Source organism: Zalophus californianus, chromosome 15 (genome assembly GCF_009762305.2).
Source record: "Zalophus californianus isolate mZalCal1 chromosome 15, mZalCal1.pri.v2, whole genome shotgun sequence".
Lineage (NCBI taxonomy): Eukaryota > Metazoa > Chordata > Mammalia > Carnivora > Otariidae > Zalophus > Zalophus californianus.
In genome coordinates this window covers 62466678-62484829 of record NC_045609.1, presented here as the reverse complement: position 1 = coordinate 62484829, position 18152 = coordinate 62466678, and the positions used below count along the sequence as shown (strand labels likewise).

Below are 18152 nucleotides of genomic sequence, written 5' to 3'. Positions count from 1 at the left end.
AGAATGAAGTCCCCTGTTTTAGGCCCCTTTGTTCCCAATTCCCAGCCAGCCGGCCTGCCTGGACTCAAGTCTTACTGGTGGGCCTTGGGAAGAGCCTCACTTTTTGCATCTGTAAAATACAGATTATTGTAAGGATTAAATTAGTGTTTTAAACATTTTAAATTAAAATGTTGAGCACAGTGCCTAGCATGAGTGTTACAAAGTGGGAACTGGTATAAATTTTCTAGCCCCAGCCCTGCCACTCACTTGCTGTGTGATCTTGGGCAAATTTCTTGCCCTCTGTGGTCCTGAGTCCCCACATGCTCCTTCTAGCCTTTGGGATGCCACCAAGAAGCCAGAGATGTTGGTGGGGATGGGACCTGGAGACAGACAATGGCTGGGTCTTCCCACTTATGATTTGCCTTCTGTCTTCAAGATGATATGCATCAGAAATCCAGCCCTACTAAATTTATTCTTGAGTACTTCTATTTATTTAGCTCAGAGTTCTGTGGCCCTGAAACCTTAGACCCTAGGCAGGACCAGCTACATAATTATGGGGCCTCTTGTTCGTAAATGATTCAGGATTTCAAATGAGGGACAGAAGAGCATTAAACCGAGCGCAGGGCCCTTCTCAGCGTGGGGCTCTGTGGGGTAGCCTGGGTCACATGCACCCGAAGTGAGCCCCACTTTGGAGGCTGTGAGAGTAGGAGGCAGGGCCAGGGGTCTGAGCTGCCACATTAATCCCTCACTGCTGCAGTCCAGGGGCATGATTTTTTTTTCATGCCATAAGTATTTCTGATGAGCTGGAGGCTGCCGCTCACCCTGGATCAGGTGCAGGAGTTGACCATGTGAGCGGGAGCACACACGCCTTACCATCATCGTACACACTCCCAAACTCACACCCATGTGGCTTCGGATTGGAATTCATGTTTGAATTATTGCTTGTTTCCTTTCTTAGCCATCTTAATTTGTGCCATGCTTTTCCTAGACCTATTTCAGGCCCCCTCAAGTGAACATATCACGTAGGCCACACTACTTCTTCTTTGTAAAGGAACTATTCTTTGCAAAGGACTGTTAGCCCGGGAGGGCTGCTGTAAAGACCTGAGCTCCTTCATGCCTGTGACCCAATAGTGCCTCCAACAGGGGTTATATTCCGCTCCTGGCCAAGTAAGCACCTCCTGTTACGGCCAAGCAGCTTCGTCCAAAAGGAAAAGAAACGTGGGGCCTATAGGAAACTCGAAGATTAGTTGTATAAACGGGGAGGAAAGACTAGGCTCCCGCAGATCTCAAGGCTACAGTGGGAAGAACAATGGCATTCCCAAGGAGGGGGAGGTCTTGGGAGCTCAAGGAGACAGAGATCTGGAAGAATGGAAGGACCTGGAGAAGACAGGGGGTGTTCATTCCACTCAGGGCCCCTGGCGGGGTCCCTGCTTCTCCTCCCCTCCCAGGGGCCTCGGGGCTTGGGCCGTGGAGGCCAGTGAGGTGAGTGACCCTGCCCTGGTCCCCTGAGCTCTTGGTTAGCTTTTGTTCTCCAAGGAGTTCATGCTGTTCCCCTGTCTCTCCCACCTGGGCTCACAGCCCACTCTGGATTTATTAGTTTGAATGGGTGGGACTTGCTTTACACCAGGGAAGGATTCCTGGAAACGTGGTTTGAGACTAGATTTGGGCAAATTGAACCCACTTCTCACTGCTGTGGAGTTACTCAAGGTTAAGAGAAACCATATTAGGACCCAGTCCCTTTGCTAACCTGGCTCTATCCAGGTGTGTTTTCAGGTAGTACTTGGGTGTCTCCTGTTTGGGGGTTCCTTCCAGGCAGGGGCACCTGTGTGATTGTTAAGTGATTTCTCATATTCACCTGGACCTGACAAGAAGCAGGTTCAGCATCTTAGAAGTATCCTCGGGTCACCGCATGTGACCAGGAGCCGCAGGCACCTGGTCTTCTCAGGGCCTGGATTCTGGCTGATCTTGCGAGGGAGGGGAGTGCCATGGGAGGGAGGGGGGTGCCGTGGGAGGGAGGGGAGTGCCGTGGGAGGGAGGGGGGTGCTGTGGGGGGGAGGGGAGTGCCGTGGGAGGGAGGAGGGGAGTGCCGTGGGAGGGAGGGGAGTGCCATGGGGGGGAGGGGAAGTGCCGTGGGAGGGGGGAGGGGAGTGCCGTGGGAGGGGGGAGGGGAGTGCCGTGGGAGGGGGAGGGGGGTGCCGTGGGGGGGTGCCGTGGGAGGGGGGAGGGGAGTGCCATGGGGGGGAGGGGAGTGCCGTGGGAGGGAGGGGAGTGCCGTGGGAGGGCCAAGGGAGGGGCTTGTCTCCACACCTGCCTCCCCCTCACACACTGCTGCAGTCCCCAGCTTGTCCCCCTCACCCACGCCCTCTCTGTCCTCATTCCTCCCTGTCCAGAACCTTTCACAGGCATTAGGCCATTGCACTCTCAAAACAACCCTACAAAGAAGACGAGGTAAGTATTTTTATCCCCACTGTACGGAAGGAAAAGAGGCCCAGAGAAAGGGCTAAGTGTCCCAGGATCAGGGAGCTGAGTGGTAGGGTAAACACAAGAAGCAAGATTTTAGAAGAATTCTTGCCTCAGTTCTCTGCCCTCTGTGCATCTTGAATGAATTGCTTTTTTTTTTTTTCACTTGAGTTTCCATACACTGAGTATGTGTTTAAGTGGTTTTCCCTGGAAAGGTGGTCTAGTTCTCTAGAAAGATTCATTTCAGCTGTGGAGTACTTGCATTATGGAGACTAGCAGGTTTCTGCTGGGAGAGCCTAGAACATCACACAAGGACCTCGGCCGTTGCTAGGCCCAAATGCTTGATTTTACGGACCTGAGCATTGAGGCTCAGAGAAGTTGAGCCGCTTGCCCCAGGTTACAGAGGCTGGTTTTTAGCAAAACCAGTTGTGCAGATTCCCAGTCTGGAGCCCCTGGCCTTCCACTGCCCCTGCCGCTGCCCTGTAGCGCCCTTGGTTCTGTCACCAGGGGAGGTGGGGGAGATGGCTGGAGGGCAGGAAGCTGTTGGGTTGTCTCGGTCACAGCTGCTCACCTGGCTGTGCCTGTCCCTCGCTCCCTCATCCCGTCCCTCTGTCTCTGCTTTCCCAGCCCACAGCCGGCAGCCTCGTCTGCCTCCTGGCTGGAGGGCCGGGGTTTGTGAGCCAGGGTCTCTCCCCCTCTGTTCATTGTAAGGAGGCGGGGCGGGGGGTGGGGGTGTCCTTCCCACCCTGGGTGAGGCCTTGCTCGGGTGGGCTGGAGACAAGGCACTCCAACGTGGGGAGAGATTTGGGGTGGGAGCAGCGGAACTGGATTAATTCTGCAGATCCAGGGGGCTGGGAAATAAATCATGTTTTTAAAAAGACAGGCTCGTTTCTGGTCCACTTCCCATTTTCCTTTGGAGAGTGAAGGGAAGGCCTGCTCATGGGGGGTGCAGGGGGTGGGCATGAGCTTGGGTTGTTCCACACTTAGCAGTGGAGCTCTGTTTCCAGAGGCCGAGGGATTTCTTCCTGTCCTGCTCCACACCCCTCCCCCCACAGGCCCTCCCAAATTCCCAAACCCCAAGGACCTGGAAGGGCATCATCAGGCCATTCGAGATAATTCTTGAAAAAATCCTCCAAGCAGCATAGACCTTGTGAGCCTTTAGTCTAGGTGGGCCAAGGGTCCCCACCTCTCTCCCCTAGGATTTGGGGGTATCCACCCATTGAGGGAAACAGCAGCTCCCCCTCTCTGACGGCCCTCATCTTCTAGCATGGAAGATGATGGCAAGCCACTGCTCATGGGCCAAGCCCAGCCCACCATGTAGTTTTGTAAGTAAAGTTAATATTGGTATACAGCCTCCTCACTCCTCTACAGAGTATGAGGGGCTGCTTTTGTACCATAACAGCAAAGGTAAGTAGTCTTGACAGAGACCTCATGGCCCCCAAAGCCTAAAATTAGTGACTCTGGCCCTTTACAGGAAAAGTTTGTTAACCCCTGTTCTAGCAGAACAAGTAAGTCTTCCTCGGTTCTCCAGGCCTAAGCCAAATAATTTCCCTTGGCTCACTGAAAGAGGTTAGCATTTTCCAAAAGTTTTCCTTATGAAGAACCCAAAAGAAACCAAAATGGACGGTGTGCAAAGTAACGAAGCCAGCAGAGATGGGTAGAGATGTGAACCCTCTTAGCTCGGTCTGCAGAGGCCTGAGTGGGGCCAGATGGTAGAGCTGGTGTGGGCCTGCCCAGGGTGCTTAGGATGGCCTTGCTGGCTGACAGGCCACTTGGCCACCTTTGGGGTACAGCAGCAGGGAGTTATCACCCCAGCTTCAAGCCTCAGAGGGCCTGGGCATGTCCACTTTGTGTCAGCCCTACCAGGACATGAAAACTGGGCCAGCATAGCTCTTGCTGCCCAGGGAGGCTTCGGGCTGCAAGTCCTGGTGAGAGGCTCCGGCCATAGGATGTTTGTTTCTGGGTGCAGTCTCCAGGGTCTCTCTACCCCCAGTCCCAGCTGACCTGGTGTTTGGGGGTTGTCTACAGGAAGGCATCTGCGTTTTCTTGGCACATCTGGTATCAAACACTGTCTGGTTCTCAACCTTGCAGCCCCAGGAGGAGGATTTTCCTGGTAGCCCCAGGGTTGGTTTGAACCAAGCTCATGGGAGATGTTGCCGATGGTGGCTAACCGTCATTGAGCACTGACTGTATACCAGGCACTATGCAGAGCACTTACTGCATATTACCTCATTAATCCTCGTAGCTACCTAGAAAGGAAGTCTATCGTCTCATTTCCAGTTTTACAAGTGAGGGAACAGGTTCAGGGAGGCTAAGGAGGTCCCTCGTAGGGGAGAATCCACACAGTCAGACTCCAGAGGCCTTGCTAAACCCCTCTACCAGACCCCCTCTCCGCTGGCTACAGTGAGAGCTGGAAGGACTGGGCTTCCCAGTTCTGCGTGGGGAGCCAGCCTGCAACTGGTAGGTGACTTGCTGAGCAAGGGAGAATCAGGTGCTTTAAATGATGGGTAGCATCCACTGATCGCCTGAAGTCTGTGGCCCCACACGAGATGGGCATGGTACTAGCTGTGTGACCTTAGGTGAGTTACTTAACCTCTCTGGTTCATTTTCCTCACCTACGAAGTGGAAGGAGTACCTTATCATTTCAGGTTTATTCTGAAAAGCAAATGAATTACCGCATGTATGTGTTCAGCACGATGCTTGGTGTACAGTAAATGCTACGTAAACTTTTGCTGCCATTACGGTTATCTTTGCTATCTGCCATTGGGTCAGGCAGCTTTCCTGGCCAGCACTGGGTGCCTCTCAGACTTGCATCTCAGCCTTTCCTTCTTATTGTCCCCACTACAGCCAACACTGTGCTCCTTTGGAGGCAATGAGAAATTCAGCAGAGAAAGCACCCGCCGGGGCTGATTCCAGACCTGATTCCGTTTCTGACCCTGCTACTCTGTGCTTGTGGGAACTTGGGCTGGTTTCCCCTCCAGTGAAATGGGGTGAAAAACGCAGATCCACCTCAAGGGATTGTCAGAGGCAGTAAATGAGTCTCTGTATACTGTGGGTATACTGTCAGTGCTTATTACATGTTGATCCTCTGATATTCTAGAATTGTTCACCCCACTGATTAAGCTGAGAGCTTTCTGCCTCATCACATTACTATTATCACATCTCACCATCGTATGTTCTTCTAGGTTCTTTGACTTCGCTCCTCCCTCTTGGCAGGAAGACAACTTCTAACCTCATTTCACAGATGAGGAAACTGAGGCCCAGATCAGACATGACTGTCTGAGTCTGGGATAGAGCCCTCATCTCTGATGGTCACTAAAGGTCCCTGTCCCTCTGGGTTGGAGTCGGGGTGTTTTAGAGAGTCCAAAGTGAGGCTTCTTTCCAATCTACCCTGACCTGTCTTCCTGATTGGGTAAGGGCTGGGGCTAGGGCTGGACAAGACATCAGAGCCCAGTGGTGAGGTGCCCCACGACTGGAGACTGGCCTTGGGCTCTCCAACCCTGATGTTTGAGGTTCCAGGTCCATGCTGCTGAGCCTGCTGGCCTGGTGAGGATCCTTAGAGCCACCGGGCCCTGTGGGGCCAGCCACCCACCCACATGGCCAGAGAGAAAGGTCCAGGCTGCTTCCTCCAGGCAGTGATAACCCATGGGCCCCGTTCCAGGCAGGGATTGTGTAGGCTTCTCTGTGCTCCAGAGGATTCCTGTGTTTCGGCAGACACCTCATTATCCCCATCCCAGCCGGCTGTGTCCCAGCGCCTCTGTAATCACTCGGGCCCACGCCCAGCAGCCAGCCCAGGGCCAGGAAATCACTCCCCTCCCCTCCCCCGCCTTCCGCCGCCAGCCCAAAGCGGCGCCTGCAGCCACTTGCCTGGTGGACCTCCTGCCTGCCTAACGGTTCTCTCTCCTCCTCTGACTCTCCTCTCTCTCCTGCTGCTGCTTACTCTCGGGGGACTCGGAAGTGTGGCTCTCCAGTTGGGCTGAGTCTCCCAAGAAGGACGTGACAGGTACTGCCCCGAGTGCATGTGTGAGCATGTGTGTCCTGGGCATGCACGTGTGGGAGCTTCTTGCCTGGGGTGGGTCGCGGTCCTTCATCGGCATGCCAGCCCGGCTTCTGGGTCCCCCCTTGTCCTTCCCTTAGCTGTACTCACTGCCCTCCTTCCAATCCTCTCTAGGCCTCAGGGCCAACCTCGGAGCCTGCAATGGGTGATGAGCACGTAGCCTAGTGTGTAAACAAATACACTCTGGACCCAGAGCGTGCGGGTTTGTCCCCGGCTCTGCCGTGTCCTGGCTGTGTGAACTTAACCTCCCTGAGCAGTGCGCTGCCACCTCCCAGGGAGCCCGGCTCAGGTGATGAGGCAGCTGTCATCTTGTACGATCGCTCAGCTGGCCATCCCTGTGAGGTGGGCCATCCCTGTGAGTCTCACTTCAGGCAGTTAACTTGAGGCAGAGAGCCGAAGTCCCAGACACCCCCTCCCCCCCACCTCTACCCCCCACCTCCCGCCACCGCCACCTCCCCAGCCTGGTTTCCAATGGTCCTCACCGGGGAGCTGCAGCAGGGCAGGGAATCCTGTGACTGATGTCGCAGCCTCCGTGCCCCAGAGCTTGGAGCCGCCTCTGCCTCGGCGGCCTTGCCAGGCTTTGGGCTGCCTGGCTCAGGGTGGGCCTCAGGGACTCGGGCCTGTGCCTTGTGTCGAGGCAGAGCTGGGCCAGGGGTCAGGGGCTTTCCTTTAGCCTCTGGTCTTACTGAGGCTGTCTAGGGCTCTCAGCTGCTATAGGGAGACGGTAGCACACAGAGGGGTGGGTTTCCAGAAGGGGCTTCTAGGAGCCCCTCCATTTCTGAGAGTGAAAACACACACACACCCCTATTCTGCCCAAACCTGAGAGCAGAGATTCAGGCTGGGGAGTTGGGGGACAAGGCAGAAGGGTCAGAGGGCCTGGGCCAGCCCCTCCCCACCACAGCTGTGGTCAGGGAACAGGAGGTGGACGTCCTGGGAGGGGGCCAGAGGAGAAAGGCAGCAGGCAGGAGGACCCCTCTGCTGTCCCAGGCTCCTTCCAGTCATCCTTCTGGTGTTGTCTGTGACTAGGGCCTGGGCCTGACTAATCACTGGGCTCCCATCCCTTTTTCCCCTCTCCACGAGCCAGTGAGCCAGAGCCCACTTGGCCTACAACAATACATTTTATTCACGAAACGTATAGCCTGGCCGCCCGGAGGCCTGTAGAGAAGCCGGCAGGCCAAGTCCAGCCCAGGAGGAACCAGTTGTGAGGGGCTTGGAGGGACCTTTGGTGGGATGCCAGGGTTTGGGGGGTCCTTGAGAACGTGGGGAGCCTGGGGCGGGGGCCACCGCAGGGCTTGGCTTCTCAGGATGAGCCCAGCTGTTTGGAGTGAGAGGCTGAGGGGAAGCAGTGTGGGCCGGGGAAAACCAGCCAGAGGAGGAGTTCAGGGCTGGAGTCTTGGGCAAGCCTCCAGCTCTCTCTGGGCCTTGGTTTCCCCACCTGGAATGTCAGAGAGGGCACGAGGCAGGAAACTCAGAGGGAAGGGGCTGATGTGGGGGATCCTCGTAGATAAGAGTCCTGGGGCTGCTTAGCCTGGCATCCTCCCCAGAGTGGGCCCAGGGGGCTCTGATCTGGCTCTCCAGCTGGCAAGGATCTACTGCCTGCCAGGAGGTGCGGTTTGAGAGAGGCATGTTTCAGGGACACAGCCACAGCCACCCTTTTCCTGGCGCCTGTGGCCCTTGCCTTGAGCTGCCTGCTTGTTCTGAGGCTGCAGGGGAACCTGAACCCCTCCTGCTCCTCCCCATGTCTCCCATTTCCTGTTTGCTTTATAAACAGTGTCTACAGTTTACATAGGGCATTAACCCTATCACCTAGTTCCATGCACAGAACAACCCATTGAGGGTAGGTACTGGTACTGTACCTCTTTACAAATGAGGAAACTGAAGCTCAGAGAGGTTAAGTGTCCTCCCCAGGGTCACAGAGCTAGTAAGGGCAAAGCAGGACTGGACCTCAGACCCTCAGACTTGAATCTTCTGCTTTTGCATCTTGAATCACAGGCAGCTGAGGCCAGTGCCCTGTCCTATGGCACCAGGCCTGGGGCAAGTACTCTCGTCAGGGAGACTCTTTTCTAAAGCACGCGGCTGACTAGGGCTGAGTGCCCCACAAACAAATCCAGCAGAGGCCAAGAGTGAGCACCATGGCTAGAGTAAAATCCGGCAGCTCCTGGAGGGTCAGAGATGGTTGGGTAGAACTGGGGTTGGTGGAAGAAGCGAAGGCATTCCAGGCAGGGGGAGCAGCTAAGGCAAAGGCTTGGAGGTTAAGAACCTACATAGAACAGTGTGGTGGGCACGTGGTGCCCTCAATACATATGTTGACTCATGAACGTGGCCTGGAACAGGGGGGTTATATGTCAGGGAACTTGGGGAACTCAGATTGTCAGAAAGACTGAGCTTGAATTTGGCCTTTATTCTGTAGGCAACAGGGACCCATTGAAGGTATTGGAGCAGGGGGCTGACTTGGCAAAAACCTCATTTCGAAGTTTAAGTTGGCAGGCAGAATCAGGCAGGAGCCAGGGGTCCATCCAGGTGGTAGTTGGAGGAATGCAGGTGTGGGGAAGGGCTCCAAGGACCTGCCAGAACCCTAGCAGATCCAGCCAGGGGCTCTGAGTAATAAGGGGCCCATCCCTGGATAAGACTGCTACAAAGTCCCCTTCCAACCTGGGAGGGGCTCTCCTCTCTAGAAGGGGTATACCCCTTCTCCGTGCCTCTGTCAAACCCTTCCCGTCTGAAGACTAGAGCCTTCATCCACTGCCCCTGCCCCTCCTCCTTTGGGCTGACTCCTCCAGCCCCCAATTTTCCAGGCCTTGGCTGGGAGGGGATCCAGAGCAGCCTCTGTGGGATGACATCACCTACCGGCCTGCCTGCCGAGTGGTTTCTCATCTGGATACCTGCTCGCCTCGCACGCCTGCCCGCCTGCCCGGGCAGCCCTGGGCAGGCAACATCCTCAGAGGCAGATGCCAGAGAGAGGGAGCTGGGAGCTTGCATGTGCTGGGGGAGGGGAGTGCAGCCAGGAGGGCCGAGTGTCTGTGTGTCCGTCTGTCTGTCCCACAGCCTTTGGAGCAGCCTCCAGGAGGTGCCACTGCCTGTCTTCTGTGCTCTGGAATCCCTGGAGAATGTTCTCTTTTCTACCTGTGTTCTGAAATGTCAGTCTTCAGAAAGCTTAGGCCAATTTTCCAAGGGGCTCAGGGGCCAGGGCAGTGGGGCGGGATTTTTCCCCTCTTTGAAATTTTGCCTCAGATTCCCTTGGCTTGGATTAAATTAAGCTGAGGTCTCTCCACTCCCCAGCACCCCAGCTTGTCCTCTCTAGCAGCTTTTGGCCACAAACTCATCGCTCCTTGCTCTTCTGTGCCTCTGTTTCCCTGTCTCGCCTTTCCCCCTTCCACAGTTGTCCAGTTTTCCCAAATGTCAGAGGTGAGGCCCTGCCTGGTTTAGCTCTAGTGACTTCTGAAACAAACCACTAAATCACTCCATTCATCTCTCTGCCTATTTGTTCATTTCATTCATCCATCTTGCACACACTTACTGAATGCCCACTACCTAATAGGCCCTGTGGTCTGCTCAACAGATGTAGCAACGGTCAACAAGGAACCCACACTCCAGTCTTTATTAAATACCAACTGTATGCTGGGTCAAAGATAGGGTGAGGCAGGGTCCCTCTGGGAACCAGGGATCAATGGCTCTCTGCAGGTGGCATATAGTAGAGAAGTTCAGAACACGAGCGACCCCCTATTGGTGGGTGTGGGTTCAAGTCCCAGCTGTGTGACCTTAGGAAAACTGCTTACCCTCATGAGCCTCAGTCTGCCTATGTATAAAATGGGTCTATAACAGAACCTACCACAAAGGCTTGTTGTGAGGATGCAGCGAGACAATAAAATGACTCAGTCAGGTGCTTGGCATTGTGTTGACTGTGAGTGAGCTCCTGAGGGTCTGCTGTTAATTGTCAGTATAATCTGGGCTCTTGGGGTCTGGAAGCTCTCTGACCCGCTGGGAGCTCCTCTTTTCTGTTTGTAGCCTAAGTTTTCCTTTCCCACAAACTGAAAGGAAGCCCCTGTATCTCAAAGGGCAGGGGCTGGGCCTTTTTGTGTTAGGTTCACTGAAGAGGTGCTCTTGGCCACCGAGGCACTGCCGTCCCCCCATGGGTACAGCGAGCGGGAGGTAGTCTCTGTCAGCACCATGCCCGGTGCTGCCTCTGTCGGGCCGGCAGGGGCAGGCGCAAAAGCTGGCCCCATCTGAGTGCAGAGTGGGCTGGCCCTGCTGCCCAGCTGTTGGTCGCATTTCTGCCTGAAATCCGATCCAGGCTTTGGTGGGGCTGCCTGGGGCTGTGCGTGTGCGGATCCATGTGGCAGGGCTCGCCAGGGACAGGGTCCCTTCTGGGGCTCCAGAGGGTTGAGCTGGGGCTGTGGGGCCCACCCCTCATGGGAGAAAACCGTCAGGGGCAGTGGGTTTCTTTCCTTCTGTTGCTCCCTGCCCTGGGTTGGATGGGGCCTTCCTCACAGAAAGACCCAGAGGTCTAAGCGGTGCCTCCCTCCCCTGGCTGCACCTGGGAACCACGGGGGAGGAGGGAATGTCCAAAAAATACCGACCAATTAAATCGGACCTCTGGGGGTGGGACCCAGCCTTCGGTATTCTTTCAGAGCCCCCCAGGCAATTCTGTGGAGCCAAGTTGAAGATCACTGTGCTGGAAGAATGGGTGCCCGGAAACAGAAATCTGAGGGGCAGTTCTTTAATGGAAAGAGAGATGGGCTTGAACCTAAAACACTGAGTGAGTTTGGTTCTCTTCATAGCAGCTGTGTGAGCTGAGGCAAGCCTCTTGCCCTCTCTGGGCCTCTGAGTTTTTTTTTTAATAAAGATTTTTATTTATTTATTGAGAGAGAGAATGGTAGAGAGAGAGCATGAGAGGGAAGAAGGTCAGACGGAGAGGCAGACTCCCTGCTGAGCAGGGAGCCCGATGCGGGACTCGATCCCAGGACTCCAGGATCATAACCTGAGCCGAAGGCAGTCGCTTAACCAACTGAGCCACCCAGGCACCTGAGTTGTCTCTTGTGAAATGGGAAGGTAGAAAGGTTGTGGTGAGGATAAAATGGGACAGGGTATGTGCCTGACACAGGCCATGTGCCGAGTTAGACTCAGGCGTGTAAGGAATGTGGCTGTAGGCTAAAGCACCAAGGGAGCTGTAGGGAACCTAGGGACCCTCTGAGCCATTTCTATAGCCATGCAGGTGGTGGGTCCCCTAGGCTTCCAGGAGACTGACAGATGTATAGGGTGGTAGACATATAGTTAAAGTGTGGTAGGAATTCCCTTTGGGCTGTGGGTGGTCTGGGAAGGCTTCCTGTAGGAGGTGACCAATAGGTCTCTGGTTTGTGGTTCCTTTCAGCTCCTAGCAGGGCATGCCCTGTCTTAGGTGTTTTGTCCCCACCTCTGGGAGCCTACAGCCCTTCTGCCCTCCTTCTGCAGAGCCCCACCTTTTGACCGCTCAACTGCCAGAGGCTTCCCAGAGCCTGACCACAAAGCCCAGCACTAAAAGGTAGAGGGAGACTGAATCAGTCTCCATGTGGCCGGAGGGCAGCCACCAAGCCGGAGTGAAGCCGGGCTAGGGCTGGTCTGTCTGCAGCAGGCCCCTGGGCTCAGTGGCAGCGCCTTGGTGAGCCGAACTTGAGGAAAAGTTGGCGGGGGGCGGGCTGGGCTTGCCTGGCTGCTGGCGCTGGGACTTTCTTCTTGGGTTTCAAGTAAACAGTCTCGGCCCTCCTCCCCCTCCCCTGCCTCCACCCCTGGCTCCTCATTCGATGGGTCTCATGTGTTTCTATTTAAGGGTTGCGAGTAAACCCCAGTGATTGGCGGCCTCAAACCCTCTTGACTTCTCGCCTGGGCCCGAGCTGTGGAGACTTCTCTGCTGCTCGCTCCCTCTCCCTCCCGAGGGGAGGACCGCAGCCTCTCTTTTCTCTGGGTTCACAGAGGCAGGGAGGAGAGGCACGAGCCCTCCTCCTTGCCTCGCCTTTCTCTCTCTCTCTCTCTCTCTCTCTCTCTCCCCCCCCCCCCCCACTCCGCTCGGCCTCAGCCCTCATGGGCGGCCCTCCCGTCGCGCCCCTGCCAGCCGAGGGGTCTGGGGAGACCACGTCCGCACCAGGCCTCTCCTCCAGCTCGCTTGTGCCGGGCTGTGACTGACTCATCGCAGCGGCGGGCTCTTCCTCTCGGGTTCCCGGGCCTCCGCTCGGCCCGGCTGTCCCCCTCCCCCCCCCCCCTCCGGCCCGGCTCCCCATGTCCCCCGGTCCCCGCCGTGCAGCGGGCCGGTGTGGGGCCTTGCTATATGGCCTGTCCTTGGGGCCCGGCGAGCTGCGAGCCCCGGCTGCGGGCGGCCCCTCGGAGCGGCAGCGGCGCTGGCGACCGAGCAGCCTCCCCCGATGGACAGGGGGCGCCCCGGCCGCGGGGCCATGGCCGGCCGCTGGCTCACCGCATGCTTTCTGCCCTCGCCAGGTGCCGACACCAACGCCGAGCCCATGATCCTGGAACAGTACGTGGTGGTGTCCAACTATAAGAAGCAGGAGAACTCGGAGCTGAGCCTCCAGGCCGGGGAGGTGGTGGATGTCATCGAGAAGAACGAGAGCGGTGAGTGCCCAGATGGCCGGCCTGGCTCCCGGGATGGACAGACGGCCGGACGTCTGGCTGGTTTTGTTCCCTACCTCCTCCCCCACCTCTGCAGCTGTACTCTATTTCCATCTGGTGGGGGAGAGGGCTGAGGAGGCCGAAGTTTCCCCTGTTGGTTTGGGCTGCAGGCCAGCATTTTGCCTGGTGGTGGAAGAATGTCTCCCCAGCCCCAGGGAAATGAACCGGCTTGTGTGCATGCAAGGCCAGGGTGGCAGAAGCCGGTACAACAGCCCAGCCCCTGTTTGGGGTCCCCGTGCCCACTGAGGCCACAGGGAAGGTGGCTCCCGGCTCAGGGGGCACCTTAGGGCAGCTTCCCCTGTTGGCGCCATCTTCCAAGCCAGGGTCCGGGCAGGGGCGAGATAAGCCGACTAGCTGGTGGGGAAGGCTGGCCATGACGTCACCCCACGGGTTGTCTCAGGAAAGGCTAGGCCTGTGGGATTTGGCTAGTGTCTGGGTGGTGAGCTGACTGCCCCCTGCAGAGCTGAAGGCTGCCAGGACCTGGGAAGAGGGCCCAGATAGGGGGAGAAGGGGGCCAGGGAGGGCCCTACCACAGCCGCCCTGTCATTGGGAGCTGAGGCTTTGTCTCGTCTGGGGCCCTGCCCATGGCTCTTCAGGGGCTGCTGGTTCCACGGTCCTCACCGGGACCACAGGTGCGGCAGGCATCTCTGCACGTGGAGGGAGGAGCGCCTGAATCGGTCAGTCTGGGGTGCAGGGCCAAGACCTCCATCAACAGTTTGCCTGTGTCCTGCTGGGGCTTGAATTGGTTGCTGGGGTGTTTTGTTTTGGTTCCAGTTAGCTGCAAGGGAAGGTCCCTTGCACGGGATCCTCTTTGGGCAGTATTTGGACACTCCCAGAGGGGAGGGGCCTGGTTTTCTTTTCCTGTCCTGCTCAGTTCCCTTCCCTTCCAATATTTTGAGCCCTGAAAGGACAGACCAAAGGATGACTGTACCCATTCTATAGATAGAGTAACCGGGGCACAGACAGACTGAGGGGAAATGAGTCCTCTGAGGGCAAAAGCAGAACAGGGACATACCTGGGCCCCTGATTCCTATGCCTGTGGGCAGCAAGTAGCTGTAGAGGTGCTGAGGAAATCCCAGCAGACCTCCTGGGGAAGGTGAGCTCAGGCTCCTGCTGCAGGAGGCTCAGGAGCTGTGCTCCCTGAGAACAGAGCTGTGATGCCAACATAGGTCTGACTCCTGGCCCTCCTGGGTCTGGGGTCCTGACAGACCTTTCAGAGAGGTCAGGCTTTGTCTTTGTGCTTGGAGTCATTGGCAAGGTGGTTGGCAAAGGCCGTCCCCACCTGGCAGAGCCGCACCCCTAGCCTAAGGCCTGAGCCCTTCACCCCAGGCACCTACACTGCTCTGCTACTTGCACACCTTTGCCTTCAGCCTTTGTCCTAGTACCACCCCTACCTACTCGTCCCCACCCCTCACCCCGCCTACTCTCTAGGAAGCTGGCATTGTCACAGGGGCCTGGCTCTGGAAACCCTGAGCACCTCCAGACCCAAAGGAAGGGATCTTTGATGGTGTCGGAGGCACCTGCTGAGGCAGACGTTTTGGAGCGCATTCCGAGGGGAGACATGTGCCCACTTCTCTGTATAAGGTCAGGGCTGCTCAGAAGTAGAGTTCTGGCTTAGAGACTCTCCTGCCACCTCCCCTGCCTTGTGTCACCAGCACAGCTATATAACCCCCATGGTTCTGGGTACCAGCCACTGGCCAGGATGGAAAAGACCCCACACAAAAGGAAGTCAGCATGCTCGGAGACTCTGATTCCAGGGACGTCCTCCCTCTACCTTCCCATCCCATACCCAGGATTCTAGGAATACTTGGAAGTCCTACCTAGCGGGGGGAGCCCTGACAGAGTGGGGGCCTGGAAAAAGCGTAGAGACACCTCCGCTCCTGAGGACTCCCTGATGGCTATGTGACTCCCCAGTATGACACACACAGCCTCTGAGGGAGCTACTGTCCCTGGAATTTGGATCCTGCCCACCACCTACTGGCTAGATGGCTGCAAGTCCCTTAATCCCTCTGGGCCTCACTTAATCCTTCTGTAAAATGGAGATAATTTGGTGGCTGCTTAGAAGCAGAAGCTGGAGTAGTGACCTTCCTGAGCCTTCTTCCCAGGTCTGAACTCCATGGCTGGGAGCCCTTTTAGGGCCCTAGATGTCAGGTGGAGAGAGCCTCCCCAAACACAGCTTTTCTCCTTCTCCAGGACTTTTGTATCTTTACTTTTGGTGGAGAGAGCTGCCTAGCAGCGCATGTTTGCACCGGGACCCTGGAGTGCTAGGTCTGCCATGCAAACCCACACTATCTGTTGCTGGCAGAAACCAGGGGGCCCGGCATGTACAGCCAGTTTAACCAGAGAAACTAGGTGGAGGGGAGAGAGCAAGAGGACCAAAGTGCAGATCCCTGGGACAGTGGTTGCCCAGTTCAGGAAGCTGGATGGCTGAGGTGGGGGAGGGGAGGTGTGTTGTGCATCCTGTAAGCTGGCTTTGGAAGGAGTGGTGAGTGAGGCTTTTGAACTCTCTAACAAAGACCCAATTGTTATGCCTCTGACCTTGGGACATGGTGGGCGTGTTAAGGCATTTCCACTCCAATTGTTGAGGCAGTAGCCCCAGTTAGCACCATCCCCACCCTGCAGGGCCTAGCCTTGCCCACTGAGAGCAGGGACTCTGCCTGTGTCCCCTTCTGTCTTGGCTAGAAGTCCCTCGAGTAAAGTGTCCATGGAGGGGTCCACCAACCTCTGGCTCTGCCTGCTCATCCAAGCCCTCTGCCTGGGATCATAGACACCGAGTGATTTGGAGGTGTGGTTTTGCCAGGGCTCTGTAATTTCATTGGTCTAAAGAGAGATGTGTCTGGAAGGCAGTTCAGAGTCAGTAAACAGTAAACACCAGTGCCATGTGATATGTTATCATTTTATTAGAATCAGGAAATGACCCCATGCGGTAGAAGTCTCTTCAAAAATTTTGTGGCTCAAGTGACAGACTGACAGGTTAAGTCATTTTCTTAGAGTCCAACAGCTGAGATCTCTGCCCTCTACAGAGGACGTGGCGGGAAGGTGAGAACAGGCTCATCCCGGGTAGGATCGCCGCAAGAAGCTGGTGACACTGCAGGTTGGGGAGAGACGTGGGCTGGGTGAGATGACCACAGGTCTCCCTGGAACATCAGAAGGACGACTCTCTGTCCCACCTTCCAACACGGTGGTCGTAGGTTGTGGGAATTCAGGTTGTTAATTGTTCCTTTGAACTTGGGGCCAAGCAACAGCTGAGAGGATCTGATGTGTACCCAGCACCGAGGACAAGCCTGTTCCTGGGAATGTAGGTGGACAGAAGTCAAGGACCCCCAAAGTGAGACCTGAGCGGCTTCAGGGAAATCCTTTTTGATCAAGCAAGTGGGCCTGGGGCCGAGCCAGAAAGCACTCTTTTTTCTCCATTCATGAACAGGGACAGATCCAGCAGAAAGATTCAACAGGTTTGCTTGCTTTGACAAGTCACTGTTATCTTGCCCTTGGGAACCCCTCCATCCTTCCCACAGACAGCAGTACCTGAGACCCCTCCTTTGTGGGAAATTCTTAGGCCTCAAAGACCACATTGGCTTCACCTTCAAGCAGGTGTAATCTGGTCTGACTTCTGGCAGCGTGGTGATGGCAGGATCCCAGTTGCTCTGGTCTGTGTTGAGCAAAGCTTGTCTCTAGCTTTCCAGCATTGCTTCCTTCTTCTTAGGACTAGGGGCCCTGGGAGGACGTGGGGCTCTGAGTCACCGGATGCTCATTCTTTTCCTGCCTCTGCTTTCCTTCTCTGAGTCTTTGTTTCTTTTCTGGCCCCAGCGTGGTAACACTGGGAGTTCTTACACTTCCTTGGAGGCATGTAGCTATAGGACTAACATCAAAGCGTTGTGCTGGCAAGGAATTTTGAGCTCCACTGGTCCATGCAGGTGAGGAAACTGTCCAGGTGAGAACACTCAGCCTTGGGGAGTTTGCACATCTCAGTCCTGTCCAAAAATCACTGCTTTAGTCCCAACTGAGTAGTGAGCAGAGGACAGAAGTCCACTCAGACTTGCTCAAGGGACACCTGAAAGGCTGCAGAAAAATCTCACCGAACCTGAGGATGTGAAGTACGTCCCAGCTTCACGGGCACCGGGGGAACCAGAGAGTTGGCCCGAGCCAGATCAAGGCACCCTGGTCTCCGTGTCGCTCTTGGGTGTACCCAAGATGTAGAGCCCCCCGAGATCTTCTCCCTGCAGAGCAGCCTGACTTCTCCTCCTGTCCCCTTAAAACAGCTGCCTATTCACCTGCTGTTGGTCTGTGGCTTCTGGTTCTCTGAGTTCAAAATTTGAAGTGCGAATCTGAATCTGATTGGCCAGCCAGTGACTCGGCAGACCGTAGGTCGGATGTCCTGCCCCGGGCCACTCAGCTGCATCTGGGAGAAGCCCCGTGGGCTAGAAACATAGCTACCTAGCCAAGCACCTCAGCAGTGGCTGTTGGAAAGCAGGTTTTTTGGTTTTTTTGTTTTTTAAGATTGATTGATTTATTTTGAGAGAGTGAGAATGGGAGAGAGAGAGAGCACATGAGAGGGGGGAGGCCAGAGGGAGAAGCAGGTTCCCCACCCAGAAGGGAGCCCGATGCGGGACTCGATCCCGGGACTCCAGGATCATGACCTGAGCTGAAGGCAGTCGCTTTAACCAACTGAGCCACCCAGGCACCCGGAAAGCAGGTTTTAAAGAAAGGAGATATAGAGGGGTAACAAAAAACGTGTTGGGCTGCAAACTATGTTACTTGTTTAGCAGCTATGTGTGTAGTGGAGAAGCAAAGAATCTGGAATCTGAGCACTAGGTTTAAGATCTAATGTTACCCTGACTTTGTGATGTATGTAGGAATCCCTCAGTTTCCTCACCAGTGTAAGGGGGCAGTGATGCACACTGCATGGCCTTTTCTGGAGGAGGCATCAAATGTAACCGTTTATTGTTTGACAGAGAAGACAAACTCATAAGCTTTCTCTCAGATTTGTGTGTCGTGATGATGA

General features: G+C 55.7%; 1 protein-coding gene across 3 annotated transcripts in view; it reads left to right on the top strand.

The window, feature by feature from the left end:
* SH3PXD2A (SH3 and PX domains 2A) overlaps positions 1-18152 on the top strand; it is a 236751-nt gene that overhangs the window by 166418 nt on the left and 52181 nt on the right. For 2 of the 3 annotated variants that reach the window (XM_027596123.2, XM_027596121.2), the window contains exons 7-8: positions 6398-6442; positions 12962-13093. In XM_027596123.2, the coding sequence (XP_027451924.1) occupies positions 6398-6442; positions 12962-13093 (177 nt within the window). The remainder of the gene's footprint in view (positions 1-6397; positions 6443-12961; positions 13094-18152) is intronic. The other variant, XM_027596122.2, reaches the window with a different exon arrangement.